The sequence below is a fragment of the Lonchura striata genome, chromosome 1 (genome assembly GCF_046129695.1).
Source record: "Lonchura striata isolate bLonStr1 chromosome 1, bLonStr1.mat, whole genome shotgun sequence".
Classification (NCBI taxonomy): Eukaryota; Metazoa; Chordata; class Aves; order Passeriformes; family Estrildidae; genus Lonchura; species Lonchura striata.
This window is the reverse complement of record NC_134603.1, coordinates 60,310,665-60,332,667: the sequence shown is the minus strand read 5'-3', so window position 1 is coordinate 60,332,667 and position 22,003 is coordinate 60,310,665. Positions and strand designations below refer to the sequence as shown.

At 43.7% G+C, this 22,003-nt stretch overlaps 1 protein-coding gene across 1 annotated transcript in view; it reads right to left on the bottom strand.

Annotated features, from left to right (window-relative positions):
* The window catches only part of PARD6G (par-6 family cell polarity regulator gamma), a 64,507-nt gene extending 43,162 nt beyond the window's left edge, over window positions 1-21,345 (bottom strand). Inside the window, exons 1-2 of the mRNA XM_021528672.2 lie at window positions 21,215-21,345; window positions 8,205-8,427 (exon numbers count right to left, since the gene is read on the bottom strand). Coding sequence (XP_021384347.1) covers window positions 8,205-8,427; window positions 21,215-21,286 — 295 coding nt within the window. The 5' untranslated portion in view covers window positions 21,287-21,345. The remainder of the gene's footprint in view (window positions 1-8,204; window positions 8,428-21,214) is intronic.
* Between the last annotated feature and the right edge of the window lie 658 nt (window positions 21,346-22,003).

Below are 22,003 nucleotides of genomic sequence, written 5' to 3'. Positions count from 1 at the left end.
CATACCTGTTCTGTCACTCCTCTCCAAGTCTTTTTCTAGTGCTGGGAGTAAAGCAACACCAGCACTTGTGTGCTTTTACCTAACACATTCTCCTGCCCAGAGAGCAACAGCGTTACAGAGCAATTAAAAAGCTGAGGCAAGGAGTACAAAGCCAACAGGTGAGAGGAAGAAAAAAGCAAAACATGGGAGAAAAAGCAGGAGAGAAAAACTACAAAAATATTGGAGGTGGCAGGAGAGATAAGTGGTGTTGAAGTTATTCATGTGGAGTTTTTAGAGGTTACTTAATATCAGCATATGGCAGGGGCCTGAAGAGCAAGAACAACAGTGAAGTTTTCTGGGTTAATAGCTTCCTTAATATTCCCACAGGATTCATTACTACTCTAAACATAGCGCAGAGGAAAAAATAAGATCCAAGGAGATCATCATCAGGGGCAGGTTCAAGATAGGGTTCTTTCAACTTCCCCCAAACTGTTTTCTCTCCTGGAGCTGAAAAATACCCAGAGCTCTTATGCAGCATTAATACTGACCCATTTAAATGTGAAACACGCAATCCCAACAACACAAGGCAGAGTGAAAGCAAATAAGAAGGTTTCATTCACTTTAAAAAAGTGGAGTTATATTTGTTGAACTATATTTGGAGTTAATTCTTCAATGCCTACTACAAACACCTAGCAGAAATATCCTTCATTGCATGCTTGTTTTCAGTGCAAGAGTCTACCAGTTAAGTTGTCCTAAAACCTTTAATGTACTTAAGGGTTTAGAACACTTCAAAACTTCAGCAGAAAACCTATTCCTGAAGGCCTGAATCTTGAGTTAATGTTTGTATTTGCACTGTGCCATCTACCTTCATGTGCTATGTGAAAGCTACTTCAAGCTTGTGAGGTCTTGTCAGTAAAATCCAGTGTCAAAGAAGAGACTGTCCACTCTCATTATCATCTGCACATTATACTTGTTTCCATCACCCACAGAAGGGAAATGACAACTAGGCCCAACAGGAAAAAACCTGAGCCATGAGCAGGAAACAGAATTTCTTGTTTTGACTACTAAGGTAAGAAAAGGTAAATAGTGGAAAATTCCCCTCATAGAAGGACCATAACAGAGGTGGATTATTTGACAAGTTTTCCTCACCACTGCTCTTACACAGCCAAGCCACCTGTCTGAGTAGCTTCACTGTCTTAAAGAAAAAGCATCAAACCAAGAAAGGAACCAAGAAATAGCATTACTTTAGACTATCTGTGAGTATACGTAATTGGGAAGTTCTTGTATTTTGGTTTTTTGAAGAACTTTTAGGGCAGCAATCCACAACTATGAGAGAATGAACAGAAGTTTGGAGGGACAGAAGAGTGTTTATTTGCTCGCACTTACCTTGGTTAGGAACTGAAGCTAGGCATGGAGTTGAGAAGCTCCTATTAAAGGCTGCATGAGTTCCCACTGTAAACAAGTTTCTTTAGCCTAAATTCAACACAGTGGGTGGTGCTGGTATAAGCTTGATGCAATTTTTATGACTGTGAAAATCTATTTTTATTCTTAATATAGTTGGTTATGTGTATTTATGATCAAGTTATTAAACTTTGAAACTGAAAACAAATCCCATGTAGCTTTAACATGGAAGTGCAACAAATGTTTGCTGCTTTTGCCAGGCTTCTGTTTTGTGATTACTGTACACTGCAACTACAAATATTTATGCAGTGTATATTTCTGCAACAGCTCCCACTATCAGCTATCAACTGTCCCCACAAATCCTAGCTGTAGGCTACACTATTTCCATCCTCCTTTCACTGAAATTCTTGCTTAGCATCTGTTCTGGTTGCAGTTAAAAGTAAATGGTGATGAAAATCAAATATCCTCATACTCTAGAAATGGAGTTTTCAAGGAGAAGGAAAGAAGCAGCCTCACACTGGCTCTGCTCAGGCACCAGGTATCACTAACTATGCAAGCAACAAAATCCAAGCCTGTTTTTTGTTTATGGCTGACAAGTCAGATTAAAAACCTTATGTTTTTAAAGTTGCTTAATAAACCAGTAGAAAGATAATGATTACCCAGTCTCATCATTTACACATGAAAGGTGGAACAGAGAAGCTACAGTAATTTGTTGCCAGACTTCACTGGAACAAACAGCTGCGTTTTACTTATCTTCAAATATCAAAGGACTTGAGTGGGACAGAGATTACTTGGCTTGACAAGCTTTCAAAGACCCCTCCAGCTCAAAACCAGAAATGTTTCTGAAGAAAGTCATGAAAGGATTTAATACAAGTCTAGCAGCCATTCCTATATATTAGCACAAAATCTACCATCATCTTCTAATCTTGTCAAAGCTAAGACAAGATGCTTTTCCTCCTTTCCATATCCAGTGGAATCACACATTACCAAAGGCTAGAAATAGACAAGTTCTTCCTCCCAGGAAGCAGAGGCTTCATGGCAGTGTTAAGCTGCTTTAAATCTGCCTGTCCCATGCTAGCTCCTCACTCGAGCAACTTGTTTTCTGCCCGAGAGGGTCACATTAATGCCAGGGCAGAGGAGACATGGAAGCGTACTTGGGACAGTCTGACCAACAGCAGAGCCACATCCTCCAGTGCATCCATGAGCTACACTGAGTGTCAGCCAAGTTTCTTCTTCACCCTCCCACCCTCCTTTAGAGCAGATAAACTGAAGACCTCAAATCACCTTCTCTGCAAACTTTAATAAAATTTATTCTACTCTCCCAGACTCCTAGAAGACCACTGTGAAAATCTGCTCACCTCAACCAAAAGGAACAGCAGGAGTTCAGTATTTTCCCTTACTATATGCTGCAAACTGCTATATTATTTAATATATCAAATACCTTTGACAACAGCAGTAAAATCACATTGCTCTTGCTTAGAAATACAACATTTCAAGAAAACAAAGACAATGCCTGTGCTGCAAAACAAACAGAAGGGTTACTGAAGAACCAAAAAAAAGATGTGAAAGAACTGAACTCAAACTTTTGTAATTGTACCCACTCTAGTAGGCTGAGCAGAGAGTTAAAAGTTTTAGGTAGCTGGAAATAGCTGCTGCCTCAAAGCCAGTTTTTTTGTTTAACACATGTGGTTAGACAGCCAACAACCATTCCTGGGGATTATCTGCTCAGAGTATGAAAGACAATAAAACAACCCACCACTGCTTTTTCAGGCAGACCTGGGCATGATTCCCATTAGCACATTTTTATTTTAAAACTGAGTGTGATTGCTCTGATTTTATAATACAAGAAAGCTAAGCACAGATGTCGGTACTTAGAGCTGCACAAAGCTTTGCCAGGTAAATAATAAATTGCAGAGTTATGAACTGCTTCTGAACATACACAAATATATTGCATGGCACAGCAGTTTAAATACATTAGTCACTGTATGCAGTTGGAAAAACAGCATCTTCCAATCTTTATATTAAAACAACGCAAATCCAAAACCCAAACAGGTAAATGCACATTTTTTCCCTGTTGATTTTGGATTAAGCTTTAAGTGAGAAACAATGGTAGACAGCAGTTTTAACCACTGAAGGAGAAAAGCAACGACTGTTGTTCAATGCTGGTTTACTGTAACAGTAATGAATTATTAAAAAATAAAACTACCAAAGAAAATACACTTATACCAAGTTACTGAAGGTACTTGATGGCTTCTTACATACTATCAGTTTTCTAGACTGCAAAACACAAGACAACACAGATATCAGCAGTCATCAGCCTTCTCTAACTTCCATCTATGTCAATTAACAGCTGCAGTTAATTTGTGGTTTTATTAATTTATGATGTAAGGCCCTGCTCCATTTTGCTGTGGAGTGTGGTTTAGTGTAATGGCTATTAGAATGTTCTTCAGCTTGTTCAGATTTTCTTTTTTCCCTTCCTGTTCCTTCAGGAAGTGTAATACTTGACAAATTTAACCTGAAATATAAATTTTTCTCCTGCCACTTCAGTGCTTCATAATACTTGCAGGACACATACAAGGAAACCATTTAAACCTTTAGAAAGCTTTAAAATTAGCTTTACCAATGTAAAGATTGTGAATTTGACCTAGAATTTGCTTTACGATTGACAAAGTGCCCCTCCTTTATTAATTTATTGTTATTCTTATAGAATCAGAACATACCTCCTCTTGTGGACAAAACAGAAAGGCTTCTCAGGCAAGTTCATTTGACCTCAGCCTGGCATCAGGATGAGACCAGATAAGCTGTGCACCACCTCTGTCACCTCCTTTGCAACTTGAGCTACAGCAGATTTTCTGCGACTGCCCATGGAAACCCTATAAACCCAGCTGACCCCGGTAGGAAGTGAAGGTCTGGACATCAGCAGCCTTCATCAGTTCTGCCTGGATTTACAGTGCTGTGCTCAGTTAACCGCTCTGTTCACTCTGCTTGCTATACTTGGTCCTAGACATACCACTTGGAAAAAAAGAAACCTTGGAAAAAAAGCACTGCACAGAACACTGACAGGGTGATCAGCTTGTTCATTTTGCCACACTTCCTTGAGTTTCTGAACTTTCTAGATTGAACACACCCCAGTAGGTAACACAAGCAAAAGAGGAGAAATTCTCAAATCTCTTTTACTTGATAGGCCTCCACCTAAATCCTTATACCCACCCTGCAAAGTTCAAGGAGTCATTTGAGGCAAGTTTACAATGAAGAGCTCATCATAATTCTGCCATTTATTCTATGTAAAATTATCCAATGCAGATCAGTTTGAGCACATACTGTGCCTCTGAAATTATTATTAAATCTTGCATTAAAAATAATTTCATTCCATTTAATAATACAAGAAATAATGTAATTCATTCATAGTATGTAAATTAACTCCTTTCAGTTTTTCTGGTTTATGTTTCTGCTTGAATTCAGAGCTTGCACTTAAATATTTTTGCAGTATACAAGAGATTGTTTGAAGTGCTGTAGTTTAAGTCAGACCCAGACCAAACAGTCTTGAAAAACATGATCAGCATCATTAGATAAACTCTTTCTTGATGCAGGTCTTGGGCAAAATGCAAAAGTTATTATGGAACAAGTCAAACACATCCTCAAGTTCCTGCATTGTTCTAAGGTCTTTGAGACATCTATCCCTTCCACAGCAGCAGACACCTTCCATAGGGAGTTCAGTGCATGTCTGCTATCAGTTACAGCTGAGTGAACAAATCCTCATGCTCAAAGCATCAGTTGTAAAGCACTACTGTACTAACAAAGCCAAAAGAGCCACGTCAGTTTACAACACAGGACATGACCCATACTTGCAGCCTGGGAAAGCAAGTCAAAGGAGAATTACTTTCTTTTTATAGCCTGGTTCTCTAATTAGGATTTTTGTCCACACTGTAATTTGGTATTGGAGAAAAAAAGAAAAAGAGCACCATATACTTTAAGCAGACAAATCACTATGAGCTATAAAAACTTGCTAGAGCTGAATTTACTCAAACATAACCTGCAAATGTCCCAGATTCTTCAAGACCCAAAAACTATGAACTACAATTGTTGCAAGCACAATGGGAACATCAGTTCTAGTCCTTATTAAAATGGCTGGCCAATAAGCACTAATACCCTCTGTGTGGAACTACTGTGATCCTGAAAAATTTGGGACTCAGGAGATTTGAACAAAAAAAAAAAAAAAAAAAAAAAAAAGAGAGAAAAGAAAGAGAGGAATAAAATAGCCATATCATACCTGGACACCAACCCACCAACCTGGCATGAAGAGGCCAAGCAATAAGCACAATGTTTGCCCCTGGGGACAAGTGAGAGAAAGGCTTTTGGAATGAAAAAGGGCAAGATTAAGCTCAGATGAAAAACATCAAACTAGGAAACTGTTGCTTGATTATTGTGCAAAGATTAAGTTACCTATTTTGCCACTCTGAGAAAGTTTTAAGTGTTTTAACATGACTGTGAAATTGACCTGACATGAAAAAGGGTAACTCGGCTAATAAACTGGGAAAACAGACAGGATGACTAATCATGCAGTTGATAAACAGCTTGCTTTGCTAGAAAAAAGAGTCCTGACCTTCAACTATTCAGTCCTCCTGTGCCTGCATATTTCTGCTCTGTTCCCTGAAACTCTCCCTATTCTACAACACAGAACAGCCCCTGGCAGCCAGATCCCAGGACAACTCCCACTGAAAAGCAGTGATCCCTGATCCAACAGCCTAGAGAGCCCATGCTCTGCAGCCTCCTTCAAAGTCCCAAGAGAGCCCTGCTCACATATTTTACTAGCATGGCTGTCACGCTAATTTCCTGCCTCCAAAGTCAGAATTTAGGGTGCAGGCACAACACATTCCCTTGAATGGCACAATGATTTCTTGGTGCTAGTCACCTTGTTCTCTTGTGCAGGTCTCAAACAGAAGGACCAGCACTGTTCTATCACCCCAGCAGAGCAAAGGAAAAAAAGATGAAGATTTCACCTTCATTCTTGAAAGGAAAAATTTCTAAAGGCATTGTCTAAGCAATGAGCATGACTGTTAAGGATTATCCACAAGTATGAATCTCAAATGTTAACCTCAGAAGTCCCTTATCAAAGTTAGCACTAAGCAAAGGGATGAACCAGAATTTACTGTTCCCTTCAGCTTTATAGAGGGGGGGAAGGTGTGTTGGGAAAGATTTCAGGCTTTGCCACATGTGAGGAAGAACAGGCCTGTCCTCCTTCATTTGTCAGCATGATTCTTTTAACTGAGTAACAGGTAAAAGAAAAGCGTTTTAAAAAGAATATATTGCCCTTTTCCATTAAAGTTAAAAGTCAGAAACCTTAACAACCAGCACACTTCTCCTAGAAGAATTTTTTCTATATGGAGACAACAGCTCTCTGATTTACCCGTTTCTGTGATTAGCATTTCAGAGGCAAACCCCTCCCAGTGCAGGCTTAGGTCAGTGGTTTCAGCAGTCTGTCCAGAGCACAGGGGTGTGTGTTCTGAACAGGACTGATCCAGAGACATGAATAGACTTAAACTGAAGTAGGCATGACAAAGTCATGCAAAGGATTTCTCATGGCTTCACCCACCATGAACATTCACAAGCTCTAACAGGCTTTGCAAGACGACCTAATCAGATTTGTGATACACATTTGCACTTTCTGCACAAAAAGGATGAGCAAGTTTTGTCCCATAAACATTTCCACTCACCTGACAGATAGACCAAGTAAACAGCCTGCTCTAAACCCTTTTCTCAATTGGCTCCTTGAGCATCTAAAAATCACATCTAAAAGGTGGCAGACAATATGCTCTGAACAGACAAGAGCCACACAGCCCTGGATGTATTTGATGACACCAAATCAAACACACTGCACCAGCAAACAACAATGAGCAGGTTGAAACCTCTTGCTAAATCCTTATCAGTACACAGCAAGAATCCAGGCCAAAAAAAGCCACATGACTGCTCCAAGTCTCAAATCAAGTCTTGTTTCTGAATCTGTTGCTGACGAGATTGTAATTCCAAAAGCCCTGTGCTATAAATCACTAGACGGCTGGAAAAAAAACTGTGGAGGAAGTGTTAACAAGTGTTAGGTTCTCCTGGGATTTAAGGAGCTCTGCAAGAAGACACCTTATTATAAAAGCTAATCCTCTTCTGAAGAGACTGCCAAACGTGGTCCTTAAAGAAAATAACACATCGGCCTTAAACCTGATGTCATTTTGACATTCAGGCAGTTCTACCCAAGGTTTGTTTGATGATTCAAAATGGGAAGAATCAGCATTCCTTAGTGTAAGGACAGAGGAGTGGGAAAAAAAGTCATCATTTGCCTGTTTGCCAGGTTAACACAGCCAAACAAGATCTTGTTTGTGACAATTTTTTTTTTCTTTCAGAACTACACATCTGTGTGCATTCACACACAGGCATGAATAACTTGGGTGTGACACTGACTGTCAACATGGGTAGATAAGATCTCTAAATGTGAAGTAGTGGTACTAAGATCCCCTCCCTCCAAGTGGAATGGTGCACTTGGCATGCTCAGGTGATGACAGGGTACCAGCAGCACAAGGTACATTCACCTCAGACAACAAAGGGGCTCATGGTGATTCTCAGCATGGCATCCTTCTAACACCTTACAGGCAGCAGTGCAGTTCCTCTCCCTGCCATGAAGCCATGCCATTCCTGCCAGCTGCAATGAAGTGCCTGTGAGGAAGAGCAAGATGGCTCCTAGATGCCTCTTACATCATTTCAGCCTTTAAATGGGTGCCACAAATCCACTCTTGCCACAGCACGCTCTGAGGCACTGAAATGAAACTGCATCTTACCTTGTCTTTGGACAAAAACCCTGAGCAGTGGATGAGCACTTGAAACAGCCTTGAAGAAGTTATCATCATTATTAATAGGGAGAAGGTCTCCATGCACATCAGCATATCTGATCATCACTTCCAGGTTGGCTATGTGATGAATGTGAAGAATTAGTTTGTAGAAGTCTTCAAACTTTCCTGGCTTGTAGCGATCCAGAGAGAACCTTCTGAACTCTGCCCCAAACTGCAAGAGAAAGCAAACAGAGCATCAGCAGATGTGTCACCACAGGCCAACACTCCAGTTTGTCATTTGAACAAGGTATAGATCACCTCTCTTCACAGAATTAGAGAGCCACAGGATCAATCATTGGAAAAGACTTCTGAGATCAAGTCCAACTTCTACTACTCAAACCTATTCTGTGGTGAACACAGTCACATGTTGGTGCTTACAAGTCTACTAGTGGCCTTTTAGGTCCTACCATCAGAACATAGCCATGGCTACCGAATCATCACAGGTACACCCAAGTGTTCTGTGTTAAAATAAATAATTTTTAAAATATTAAGTTTTCATTAAATCCTCTAGAGGATAACTGCATTTGTAAGACTTAACTTTGAAGGTCCATCATTCATTATCATCATCTCAGGCATCCACAGAACCATTCCTTTCCAAAGCAGAAGTATTCACTCTACTGCTTTCAAAAGTTACTCAGCTATTCAAACAACCTTATAAAAATTCTTTGCACGTTTCCCATCAATACCACTGGGATCCCAACCACAAGACCTTTAAAGAAGCATGGTATGTGAGCACACAGCTTGTTATTAGAAAATACACTCATACATGACCCCTGAATTTCCTGGCAATCCACGCAGCAGAAAGAAAGTTAGTTTTCATGGCTTTAATTTTTCTGTCACTCCACTGGTTTTTATTTTTAAAGCTTTACAGACCATTAAGTGCTTGTCAAAAAAAAAAAAAATAGCAGGGGTAGGAGGGTGTGATTTGGCACAAGACAACAGAAAATGTTATAAATCCATGAGGCTGTTTTAAGTAAGTAAAAGTGGCTGAGAAGATTTCAATAGTCCTTATTTCTGGTATTAGAAACAAAATATGCTGTTCAGAACCAGAAGAAGAACTTGATCCTCTGTTTAAGGAAATTACAATAATGAAAACAGGCATCTAGTTAGACTAAACAGCTTAAATCACCTTTCTGGTACATTTAATTTAATATTTCAGATTGAATAGTATGAGTAAATTACTGTTCATCAACCGAACCTCTAAAGCCATCCTGACTCGCTCCTGAAAGCGAGGAAACGAAGGCAGAAAATCCAAGAACAAGTAAGGCTATAAGTAGGACCTCATGGAAGTTCTTATTTGCAAAGTCAGCCAATACCAGGGCTAGAAACCAAAGACATAAAACTAACAAGCACACAAAAGAAATAAGAAGGGGGAGAATCTTCTCTAGACAAATTCTTCCTCAAAATAGAGAATTACTTGCTTAGAGGTTCTCAGCTGTTAAATCAACTATAAATGCAAGCCACTCTTTTGCTGAGACTAACAAAAGTATGAATCATCACCATAATCATCTTCAAGCAAAAAGGAAAAAAAGAAGCCAACATAACCCCACTGGCTTTGGGCACAAGCATGTTCTCAAATTACTTCCGCAGTTATGAAAATCCCTCTCTTGAGCATCAAAGCCTAGTTGTGATCATCTGAAAGCTTGTTTAGTCAAATTATGCTGCTTGTTTGTAATATTAACTGCTAGTTCCAGTTTGGATTTCAGAGTGCCCATCCAAATGCACACAAAGCGAACAAACCACAGCTGGTTCCAATGGAGGAAAAAAAGTCCTCATTTGTCCTCCACCCCCTGTTCCTCCCCAGAAAAATCTGAGCAGCAACTTACTTCTGTGGACACACTTCAAACCAAAAATAAAAAGTTTAAGTCTTTTTATTTAAGAAGTATCTTAAAGTTTTCTTTTTCTTAGATTCAAGCTAGAAAAAGCCATCTTCAAATGCCAAGTTTAACACCATGACAAACTAAAGGGGAAGGAACAAGACCTTTGTAGGTTTTGCTTAGAGTTGCATCTACTGTTCTGCACTCCTGGCCAGGATGCCAAGATTCCTTAGGATTCGCTTAGCCAAAATGCCAGGGTACTCAGATGCCAATCCCAGTAAGCATTTGTTCACTGGACAGCACACATAGTACTGTGGAGGAAGCAGCTGCTATCAGTCTTACCCCAGGCAGTACAACATCCCCTCTACACAGACCCCTTGGACCTGTGGTCTGCTGAGGGAATCCATGCTGCTCTGCCCAACACAGCTGAGGCGGAGCTCAGGACATTGCACCCAGCAGGAAAGTGACAAGGAAAAGGACACAGGAGAGAACTACGCTTACTTGCCCTTGGCTGGTATGACCCACAGCTCAGCTTAGGTTGCCACCTGAGAAGACAGCTGGCAAAAGGGCCAAGCCTCCCAGCCTAGCCCCTGCAGGCACACTGGAAACTAGTGATCAGTGGAGTCTGACATGTGGGAATGCCACTGCAGGCTTGGGGCACTGAGGTCTGACAGGAATGCTGCCCAGTCAAAAATTGCCTTGTTCACATGTTCAGCCTTAGGAAAGCCCAAGAGTCCATTTCATTTGCCTGGGAATAGCACAATAGTAAACAAATACAAAAGACTTCACTTGTGCTTTCTCCATGATCCAGCTTTTTAAGGCAAGGAAGCTAGAAGGGGATTCTGTAGAGAAGAAGGGAAGAGTCAATAGATTTAAGCAGATAATGAGAATGTCTTTTTTTTAAAAAAAAGGTTAGTATTACTGTAGTAAAAGTTTAGCTGATTTATTCTCCCTGTGCACATACACAGGCAGCAACCATTGTCAGCAGGTCTTTTCAGAAGAGGGGAATAAACCGCTTCAGCTCATTCATCATCCCCCTAATGAGGCTGATAGAGAGTATGGCAGTAATAATGGGGTTTGCAGTGCCACTCAGCTTGGAGACTGGGTGCTCTGCATTGTATTCAGCCAGGATTTCAAGATACCATCCACCGTGTATCTCACAGAAACTAGAAATTCTGATAGCCAAAATGACTGATCTGCTTCTCTAAGCCACAAAGTTCATCTTATCATATCCCTTCACAGAAAGATACACAAGGACTGGTGTCTGCCAGCAAAGTCTCTGCCAGAACAATGCTGTATTTCACTGTCTGATAAACTAACAGCTTTAACAAGCAGATTAGTTTTCCATAATGAAGTAAATTATTCAGGCCTATTTAACTAATGCAAATACTGCATCCAGTATTGCAGAAGTCAGAGGACAGGAGTAAGACAGGGAACTTAAAAATAATTTAGTCAGACAGAGTCTAATCAGTCTTATTATGACTGATTATGACTGATAAAAACAACTTAGAAACAACTGAACATTTTGTTTCACAAAAATAACCTCTGCCCAAAGTTCCTCAAAGTATCAGCCAATCACAGTATTTGTTGTCTACAGTTTGATGACAAAAAGCACACAACAAAAATGCAACACATCAGGCATGAACCCCAAATAAAAACAGATGCCCAGAAAGGTGTTTTGATAAAAGTTGTGAAGACACAGCTAGCTGATCAAAACTTCTACAGGCTGATCAAGACCAATCAACTACTTTATTTGGTTTTTTTGGTTTGGTTTTTTTCTGACTAAAGGGTACAAGAGGCCAGAGGAGATGAGGGAGCAGGATTTTGAGGTTTGTTTACTTAGAGAGCTGTTGTTTTGTGAAATGAAGGAGTTATTTGCAAACAAAAGAGAGCAACTCTTTTTTTCTCTTTACATTTTAAGTTTCAAGATGTTTACAGGGCCAAAAATGAAGCCCTATGTTTATGAGGTGCCATCCTTCTAGTTTATTGCTGGCTTTGAAATCAGGCTATTGTAATAAGAAGACATCAAAGAGCAACATTTAGCAATAAACATGAGTTACATTAGCCACCTACTTCTCTCATGAAGTAAAAAAATCAAGAACAGAAAGAAAGCTAAACACTTTCATCCTTGCATAGACGGTAATTTCTGCTTGCATGTGAGATTTTCAAAACTGGGAAGACCTAATCAGGGATGCTTTATCAGTAAAAATGAGCAGAGGGCAAGAAAGGAGGATAGAAGAGAATGTAAATGGTTTTGTGCTTGCTGGCTTCACCTGGAACTTCAGAGCTCTGCCATCACATTCTGTTTCTTTGTTTCCTTTTTCTCCCCCAGTTACACCTCTCCCAGCTCACACACATTCTCTGGCTCTGCTCCCAGCCCCAGAGTGGCTGTCACTAGTGGCAAGAAGCCACCAAGCAAGCAGATGCTCTCTTCAACAAGTTCTCTCTTCAATGGCTTGCTCCAGAGCAGCTCTGCTTCAATAAAATGATTGAGCTAGTGGAAAGTGTGAGACTTCATGCCCTCTCAAATCTCGCTATTTCTTTCAAGAGAAAGTCACAAGAGCAAGACAGCTTCTCTTCTGTTTGCCCTTCATAGAAATCCCATCAGGGACACAGTTTCACTACCTTCAGCCCCAAACTTTTTTCCTGATTGAAACCATGCCATACTTCTACACTCCTTCCTTCTATTCCGCCCTTTTACTCTCCCAGAGAAACACAGCCATGCTTTAGTACCTTAAATGTTTAGAATAGTTGCTCTTACCAAAGAAAAATCAGTGGCTCCCCTTCTTTTTCCTGCTTCTCTGACACAATATTTCACATCACATTTCATTCAAAGAACAACCTTTGTAACTCCTTCAACCCTCTCCAGGGGTCTGTAAGGCTCAGTTCAGGACAACACTTTTCTCTCTCCTACATCTCCTCAGAAGCGAAATTCTCATCTCTCTGTTTCCATCACCCTCAGACCACCTTCTGCTCCTGAGATGCACCTCACATTCACTCTCACAGATATTTGACTCTCAGTTCAAGCGCAACTTAAAGCCAAGGTTACCCTTTCCCCTGCCTCACTTACTTTATTTCACATGTTTTTAAAACTAGACCACTACACGGCTTATTTTGCCTCACCACTGCATGGCAGTCTGTGAAAATAGTTATCCACAAAAACAATTTTTTCAGCCTGTTTGGAACCACCAAACCTTTTTTTGCCAGCCATGTTCCAGTAGTTCCTCTCCTATCAGGGCACCCATGTCGCTGCTTTCTCCCTACCATCTCTGTCAGCACTACCTCCAAGCAGCACACTGCCAGCCTTCCTCACTCCTGATATTTAAACCCCCAGTCACCACTCTCCTTCAAGAAACAATTGTTTGCAGGAAAGCAAGGACTTTAAAATAAATCAGTGATTTAAGTGCCAAGTCTACCTTTCCAAAAGGAAGTATCTTCCTTTTTTAATTCCAGTCCCCTGCCTCTCTTTGCTCCCTCCCTTGGGAACAAACCAAAGTCTTTTTGCAAATGATGTGGACCGAGATGGTCCTGGATTTTTGTGCAACACACACTCTGACACACCACAGAGCTTAAGCATAAATACAGCACAGGATGCACACATCCATGACATTTCACCATCAGCACGAGGGAGAAAAAGAAGATTTGGCACCTTGACACCCAGAGAGACAAAGCAGTCGGGTCTTGTGAACACTGTGATAACCCTAGCTTCCTCCAGAAAGGCAGCCCTGCCCTACTACAGGTCTCCAGAAAGAGCAAACCACTTTCAGAACATTTACTGAGAGGTATCTACATGGATACAGGAAACCTGCAACCAGTAAGGGCTCTGGCTGGTTGCAAACTTATTTAAGACCTTTTTAGCTGCTGCCAGAGGCTTCCCCATGAGCTCAGTGCCAGCAACAGCTGCAGAGAAGTAATTTGATGCAGATGCACGCAAACCCCTGGCCAGACCTGAATGGGGACTGGGAACAGCTGTGCAGAGAGGAAGCAGGAGGGATGGCACAAGGCTGGGTGGCCCTGGGGCTGGTGCACCACACCAGCCATTTCTGCTTGAATGAACTTCTGGCATTTTCAATGAGAATGGGAATACCTCCACACAGAGAGATTTTGCCTTCACTTAGAAGGAGGCAACGTTTCCCAAGGTACATTTAATCTTTTAACTCATGGCCTGCCATTGTAAAGGTAATTACAGGGAAGTAGTGAATCCTTGGAAAACCTTTCTTGGCTCCTAAAAGCTCAGATTAAGTGCACACAAAGTCTCTCAGAAAGGGAATGATAAGGGACCACAAAGGAAGGCACTATTAATTGCACCTCTGAAGCACTCCTTGGAGGTGGCTACTCCTGGAGCCTGTTAGACAGAGCCTCCACAGGTATTTTAACCTCACACGGGAGGCATTCCTTTGACTTGGCTGTAAACAACATTTAATTTTCTGAGGTGCTCTTTAAAGTTGAAAGGTCCATTGTTCAGTGTCCTTTAGGACTGTTTCAGTGTGGTGAGACTAAATTTGAGAAGACTACTCATATAAGACAAACAGGCTGGACAAAGTTTTAAGCAGATCAAAAATTCCCAAGTTACTAGACTAAAAAGTATTACAAACAGGAGAGAAGCTGGAGGCAGGATCACGAATGGGAAATCACGGGAATACTGGAACACAAGATGGCAGCCTTCTGGTCAGTGCCATCCATCCAGTTAGCACAGCTGGTACCCATACCAATATACTTGCTTCAGGAACATTGTTGGAGGAACTACCAACTTTCTGTGACAAGACAGACTTGAAACTACATCAAACCTGAGCACCAGAGCATATCCTCCCACCACAGCATGCTCTGTGACACCAGGTAGCTCAAAGCAATGTTCCAGCATTCCCTGTATCTCCTAGAGGCACTACTGCTCCCACAGTGTCAGAGTACACATCACAGAAGTGAGTTACGCTGTGCTGGTGCTTGTTGCAGTTGTCACCTGAACAGAACCATCCTAAGATGATTTGTCTGTGCCACACTTTTCAGCTGAAAGGTTTGGCCTCTCATCTGTGAAGGGCAGCAGGCATGCACAGGACCCCCTGTCGTGGCTCAGCTGGAAGCTGTGGTCACTTTCTCTCATGGCACCTAGCAGACAGACTCAGGGTTACTAGGTATGATCACTTCAGAAAGACATCCTACTGTGAAGAACAAAGATTTGTTTGCAATGAGAGAGGAACCAGGAGTTTAGTGGGTGCTATTTAGCGCATCAGAATAAGCACAATACCTACCGTGAAAAGCCCAGCAAACTGGGAGGGAAAGAAACAGAGGCAACACTTCTTAAGAGATTAATATTTACAGTCTCTTTCTCTTGACACGTTTTGCAACAATCCAGACTGTCTCAAGTTGCTATTACTGTGGCACACTGTCTTCATTTGAGAGGGGGAAGCATTGTGGTTTTCTGAGTCCGTGCCACATTTGGTTTGCATATAATCAAATATGTTTTCAAGCTCAAAAACAGAAGTTAAATCAGATGGTTACAAAGATTTTTACTGCACTTATTTTAGTTTTATGCCAGGTATGACAAGTATGACCTTAACTTGGAAGAATCTAAAGTACTGCTTAAAAACTTTAAGCAGACTTAAAGTCTGTTTTAACATTCTGTAGCATTTAAAAAGAGCGCTGCTTTTTGATCTATTTTGAAGTGTGCTACACATGGAAAACTTTTCTTAAAACTTCAGAAGGCCTGTACAGCTTCAGGGTTAGAGTGAAATCAAAGCACACAAGGCTGGAAAACACCATTTGTAGACCTCTGTCAGTTAACACCAGACAGTGTAGAACTAGACCTTTAAAATCTCTTTAGAGGGGACTATTAAAAGTAAGCTTGCTCTTTCTGCTATTGCTTCAATTTTAACACTGCTTGATGTTACACTTTACACATTTCAAATACACAATGGGTATATATACACTGCCATAGCTGAACAGTCATGTTCAGCAACAGTCATGCAATACCAGCAACATCACCAGGGAGGAAGATGCCAAAGGTTTAAACCATCAATCTTTATGTAACAGCACAGGCACACTTTTAAGAAAGGGGGACAACACGTGAGCAGGACAAAGCACCCACAAGCTGTTTGAATGCTACATCTATCTGGCAGCTGGGTAGGCTTGCTAAAGCAGTGACTGCTACACGTGCCTCAGACCAAAACAGTCTTTCAGCTGCTAGTGACTTCATAAGCGCATGGAGCACAGCTGATCCCAAATATGCTTTTTGTCTTTGAACACCATAACAGTATCACGTCTACTGAGGACACATCAGAAAATGAATGAAAATTTATTAATAATCCACTGGTGGCATCCATCTAAACACCAACATTTAATGAGAGTTAAAACAGGATAGGTAGGAAAAGAGAGTATTAAAAAATATAGTTACAATTAACTGGTTCTGTTTATCTTGATGGGTTTTTTTATAGTAGTAGGATGTTAGTCACATTATTTGTAAATCAAGTGCAATGCAAGAAAACATGACACTATTAATAAGGCAGAAATGTGACAGTCAGCACATGAGTCAGGTAGCTGTCTTTTACAATCCTCGGCCACTGTCAAAAGTTCCATTGTTTGAGAGGGTTCATCAACAAAGGGTTCTTCTGCAAAGCACTTTTATCAGGGAACGATGAGTACATTTAGCCAACTTTGAAATCATGAAAATTTATTCTTACTAGTACATACAGTTCACAGGAATTCATACAGTAGTAGCAGAAAAACAGTACTCTGCTGCTTTTAAGCCAGACACATGGACCTGTCAGTTTCAAAGTAAAAAAAAAACTTTCACAAACAATTCAAAGTGCTATCATTTAAAGGCCCGAGGCAAGGTTATACTTCTACTGTTCCAAAATATCTAAGAGATTGGAAAAGAAATACACATTTGCGCTGACAGTTACCCTCCCATTTCAAAAACTGCGTATAGCATTCAAGGGAACAAAAAGCAAAATATCCTTTCACTCAGAGCAAGACAAAAGAAGATTGGCTACATGGAGTTATAATTCAAGAGAAGTTCCAACACTAATGTAGGAATTCCTATTTGAAAAGCATTTGTTCTTCTGTAGGCTTATATTCACAGGCAAAGAAGCCTGTAACCTCTCTGTAAAGCTAAAGACAGAAAATGAAAAATAGGTTAAGAACTCTGCCTGTGGCCACAAGATCCCAAACAAAACAAACACAAAAAGCCCCACACATTGCAGGCACTGGAGCTCTTGGTAAAAGGGAAAAAAGGGGGAGAGGAAGGGTCATCTGGAAACCTTTTTCAGAGATTAAGAGGCAGTTTCTTGAGAGGGGACAGATACTTTACTTGTCAGCCAACAGAGAAAAGGAGCCAGTGAGTACTAGGCACATGAGAATACACAGTTGTTTTAAACCAGCATGATAATGTGTTTTCAGATCCTGTCTAAAAGGACTGAAACATTAATCCTGAGCTACAGAGACAACACCTAGATAAGAACTGAGCTTCTAATTTATTTTGTCGTGAAAGATGGGATAGAAGGCCTAAGGTGTAATTACAATTAAATTAATATTTTCTTACAACAACTTCTAAGCAGGTTTCTCTTTACCCTTCCTCTTTTCTATCTAGCAATAAGCTTCAAAGTGTTTTGATTTTAAGGCCAGCTCTCTGAGGATGAGGGTGAGGAAGGGAAAAAGCAGGGTGCAGGATAGAAGGGGACTTCTTAAAGAAGATGACTGCAGCAATTTCCACCACTGCCATGTCTGAAACAGAGGTGTGCACAGATGGCAGTGGGTTTCCCCCTTCAGTATTTACTGCAGCACAGAGACCCATTAAGCTTTTGTAGCACCTTACAGTAATCCAGAGAAAAAGTGACCTGGCATAATCCAAAAGCTACAACACAGTGCCACAATGCTCATCCTTCTGCAATGACAGAGCCAGAGAATCTATCACTGACAGTGTCCCCCCAGTGAAGTCACAGTCATGAAAAATGCACCGACACAAGAGCTGAAGCATGCTTTGGGCCACGTTCCCAGCAGGGGTGATGGGTCAGGCTAGGTTCAGCAGAGCTACAGACTGGTTCAGACCCGCAGAAATCCGATCATCCACAAACCACACAGGCCTACTGGACAATAAAAAGAGGAATACCGCCTGCAGGTTTTGGCCCGATGGTATAAGAAAGATGCTGAAAACTGGAATAAGTTCAGCCATCAAGATGCTCCCTCCTTCTCCTCCCCCCCCCACCCCTTCCAACACATAGATACATACACACACTCTTTGTTTTTAACAACCCTCTAGCACACATCAAGAACCTTGTAACTTAAGGATACTTAGGGGTTTCCAGAGAAGCATCTTACCCAGCACAGTACTTAGTGCTGACAAACTCTCCCTTTTCAATAATCAAGGGCAAAAACTGACTTTCAAGAATTTGTTTTTGGAGAAAATGAAAGAAATTGAGAAAATCCAGAAAAATCAGATTTCACAGGAGCCATTTCTGAATTGCGACTAATGCAAGACACCAACAGGATGCTGGTTTATCCTTAAGGAACCACCTGGTTATCATAAGAGAGGCAGGGATATCAAAACCCCAGCATCTGCAAACAATCTCCCATCCAACACCCCACAACCATTTTTTCCCAGAGCTCCTTCGGATCAAACTCAATCTTCAGAGGAGAAAAGCTGTTTCACACCGTTGTGTAAAAGCAGCACTCTCTCACACTCAGCTCCTCTGCTAAAAGGGATTCCACCTGCCCACGGACTGCCACTTCCCCAGCCTTTGAAAAGCCACCAAGAATCCCTTGATCCCCGGCCAGCAGCATGCCCTGGCGCAGAGGCTGAGCTGCACCCACCTCCGCTCACCTGGCAGCCTGTGCTCTCAGGCGATAGCTGCAAAATCATGAGTTCTCAGACTCAACTTTCAAGTTCTCAGGCAAGCCCAGACAGGCCTCATACTTACAAAACACAAGCAACTAAGTGTTTAAAAGGTTGACTACACAGGGCTACCAAAAGTAGCATTACTGAACCTTTTCGTTTCCCCAGCCTCAGATAGTCCAAGCAAACAAAAAATCTCAATGCTCTGTATTTCTGTATGATTACAGCACAGAAACACAGTGATCCACAGGGACAAGGCTGCCAGCATCACAACCCACCCTACAAGAGCATCGTGTTTCTGTAAGAGGTATAAGGTTTTTACACAGCACCTAGCCAGGTACCATTGGCCAAGACCTTTTAACTGGACCTCCTTCAGATCACTGAAGAGTAACTCCGTGAGAGGGAGCCGAGGAGCTTTACAGGCAAAATAAAACTATCTTGCAACATCAGCACTGACAGCCTGCTACATCAACAGCCAGGCTGTTATTGTGCCCAAGTCACGCTAACACTAAAATTCACCAGCACCAGGAAATTCAGCAGCACGGCTTCCACTGACACACTCTGCAGGTTCACAGATCATTGCTGGGTGTAGGCCCTCAACAGGGTATTTTGAATGTAGCTTCTATTTTAAGTTCTTCCAATGCAGTGGAGTTCTCCATACTAATTTCTGGACCATCAGCAGTGACAATGCTGAACTACAGAAGGCCTTTAGTCCCACCCATGCAAGTTTATTTTCCTTCCCTCCAAAAATCCGCAATCATTCCCAGGCTTACAATCTCCCGATACATCATTCTGTGTCTATAGAACCAGGCAGGATTCACTTACAGAATTCCTGCAGCTGTAAGGGAAGCTATGAATTTGTTATTATAAGGTTGCTTTTTAATTGTTAATAGAACAAACTTAAGCTATGGCAATATTGAAGTAGAAGAGAGAGGATGAACTTAAAAAATCTCATATGTGGTCAAGGCTTTAGTTTAACACTCACAGAATGTAAGGGGTATAATTCAAAAGACAGGATCTGGAGCATTTGGGAGCCACAAGGAATGTTGTGGGTGGGTTACATCTCAGAACCAGTACAAGCTGAACCAACACTTTCCAGCTATGGAAGAAGAATGAAACTGTCTAGGCCAGTTGAGCCCTTTCAGTTGGCAACAGCAGGTTAGGAAATAAGGGCCTGAACCCACATTTCAGGTGCCATGTTTAGAAATAATGATTGGAGGCTCCCTTGGATAAAAGGTACTTCTCCCACTGAAGCCATCTCTGCTCTATGCGTTGCTCAAGGCCATTTGATCTGAACACCAATTTTAACAGCAAAAATGGACAAAAATGAGCAGCACCAAGCAGAGGGTCCCAAAGACATCACCTCCAACACCATCTCAGCAGGTGATCAGGGACTCCGGGAAAGGTTATCCATACTCTTTTCAACTTATGCATTACTTAAACATTGCCTGTTACATGCGTATAAAACAGGGGCTTTCGGGGAGATTTTACAGTTTTGCTCAAATGCTATTTATTTTTGCCCTCAGAGGCACGATTTTGATGCGCCGGTTCAACCGAGAGCGACCAAAGCCTCCTGAGGAGAGCTGAGCACGACCAGCGTCAGGCAGAGCCACCCGACACCATCCCTGGCGGCGGCCAGCCCCGCCGATCCCGGCTCCTTCCCCAGCCCCGCCAGCGTGCACAAGCGGACGCCGGTGCCGGCATCCCGGCACAGCCGCCGCAGGACCGGGAGGCTTCCCGCAGGTCTCCCTCCGGCTCCTGCGGCTCGCACCTACGGCAGCGCCGGCGGGGAGACCCGGCCCCTCTCCCTCCCGCTCCTCTCCGCAGAACGCGTCGGGGCGCCCATCCCGCCTACCGGGAGCCGGTCGGAGCACCGGGGCTGAAACGCCCCGGGGCGGGGCGGGAGCGGCACCGCCGCCGCGCCTCCCGGTGCCCCCGGGCCGAGCCCCGGCCCGCCCGCCAGGCGAGGCCGGCGGCGCTTCCCGAGCCGCCCCGCAAAGTTACCGCCGGAGTCCCCGCGGCGGAACAAAAGGCGGAGCGGGAGCGGCGGGCGCCGCGCCGGGGCGGGCGGGGAGGGTCGCGCCGCCGCCTCGGCCGGGCAGGGGCGGCTCGCCGGGAGCTGCGCCCGGAGCGCTGATCCCGCCTCTCCGCAGCCGCCGCCAGCCCGTCCCGCTTGCGGGCTGAGCCTGGGACTCGGCTCCGGCCGCACCGGGCGGGGAGGAGAGACACGGGGGAAGGGGGCGGGGGGCTCCATTCATTTTCGGGAGCACCACCGGGCAGGAGCGCTCCCGGCCGAGGCCGCGCCGCGGTCTGCTCACCTTACTCTTCACTTCCACCGCGCTGCACTCCAGATACCGCAGAGTCTGAGATTTGTTGAAACTCCGGTTCATCTTCCCGGCGCCGCTGCCTCCCCTTCCCGCGCCGCCGCCGCCTCCCGCGCGCCCCCGGGCCGCCCGCACGAGCCGCCGGCCCCGCTCGCGCCGCGCGCTCCGCTCCCGCGGCCACTTTGTTCCCGGCGCGCGCGCGCCAACGGCAGCGGCGGCGGCGGCCGCAGCGATCCGCGCGGGGCTCGCGCTCCGGCTGGGCCGGCGGCGGGCGGGCGCCTCGGGCCGGCGGGACACGCCCCCGACAGCCCCGGACACGCCCCCGACAGCCCCGGCCTCGGCACGGGCACGCCCCCGCTCGGCCCGGGCACGCCCCTCCTCGGTGGCCGCGGGGCTCCGGCGCGGCGGGAGTTGCTGCGGGAAGCGGCGTCCCGGGCGGCCGGCGGGCCCCGCTGCCGCGGCCGCGCACCGAGCACGAAGCGCAGCCGCGCCCCGGGTGCCCCCCGGCGCTCGGAGGTGCCCGTTGTGCGGCACAAAAGAGACCCGCACCAACTTCTCCAGACGGCGCTGATTGTTCTTGAAAGAGGGTTGGGATCTGGAAAGTGCTGCGAGTCATTAATTTGAGACCACAGATCACCAGGTTTGGGAGGGGAGTTTCCACCACGCCCTCCTTGAAAAAAAACGGTGGATTGCCTCCCTCTGCTAGCAGCTCTCACTAATTAGGTAGGTTATTAATTTGAGAATCTCGAAGGAACTTAACTTCTTTACGTCTTCTGCCAAGGA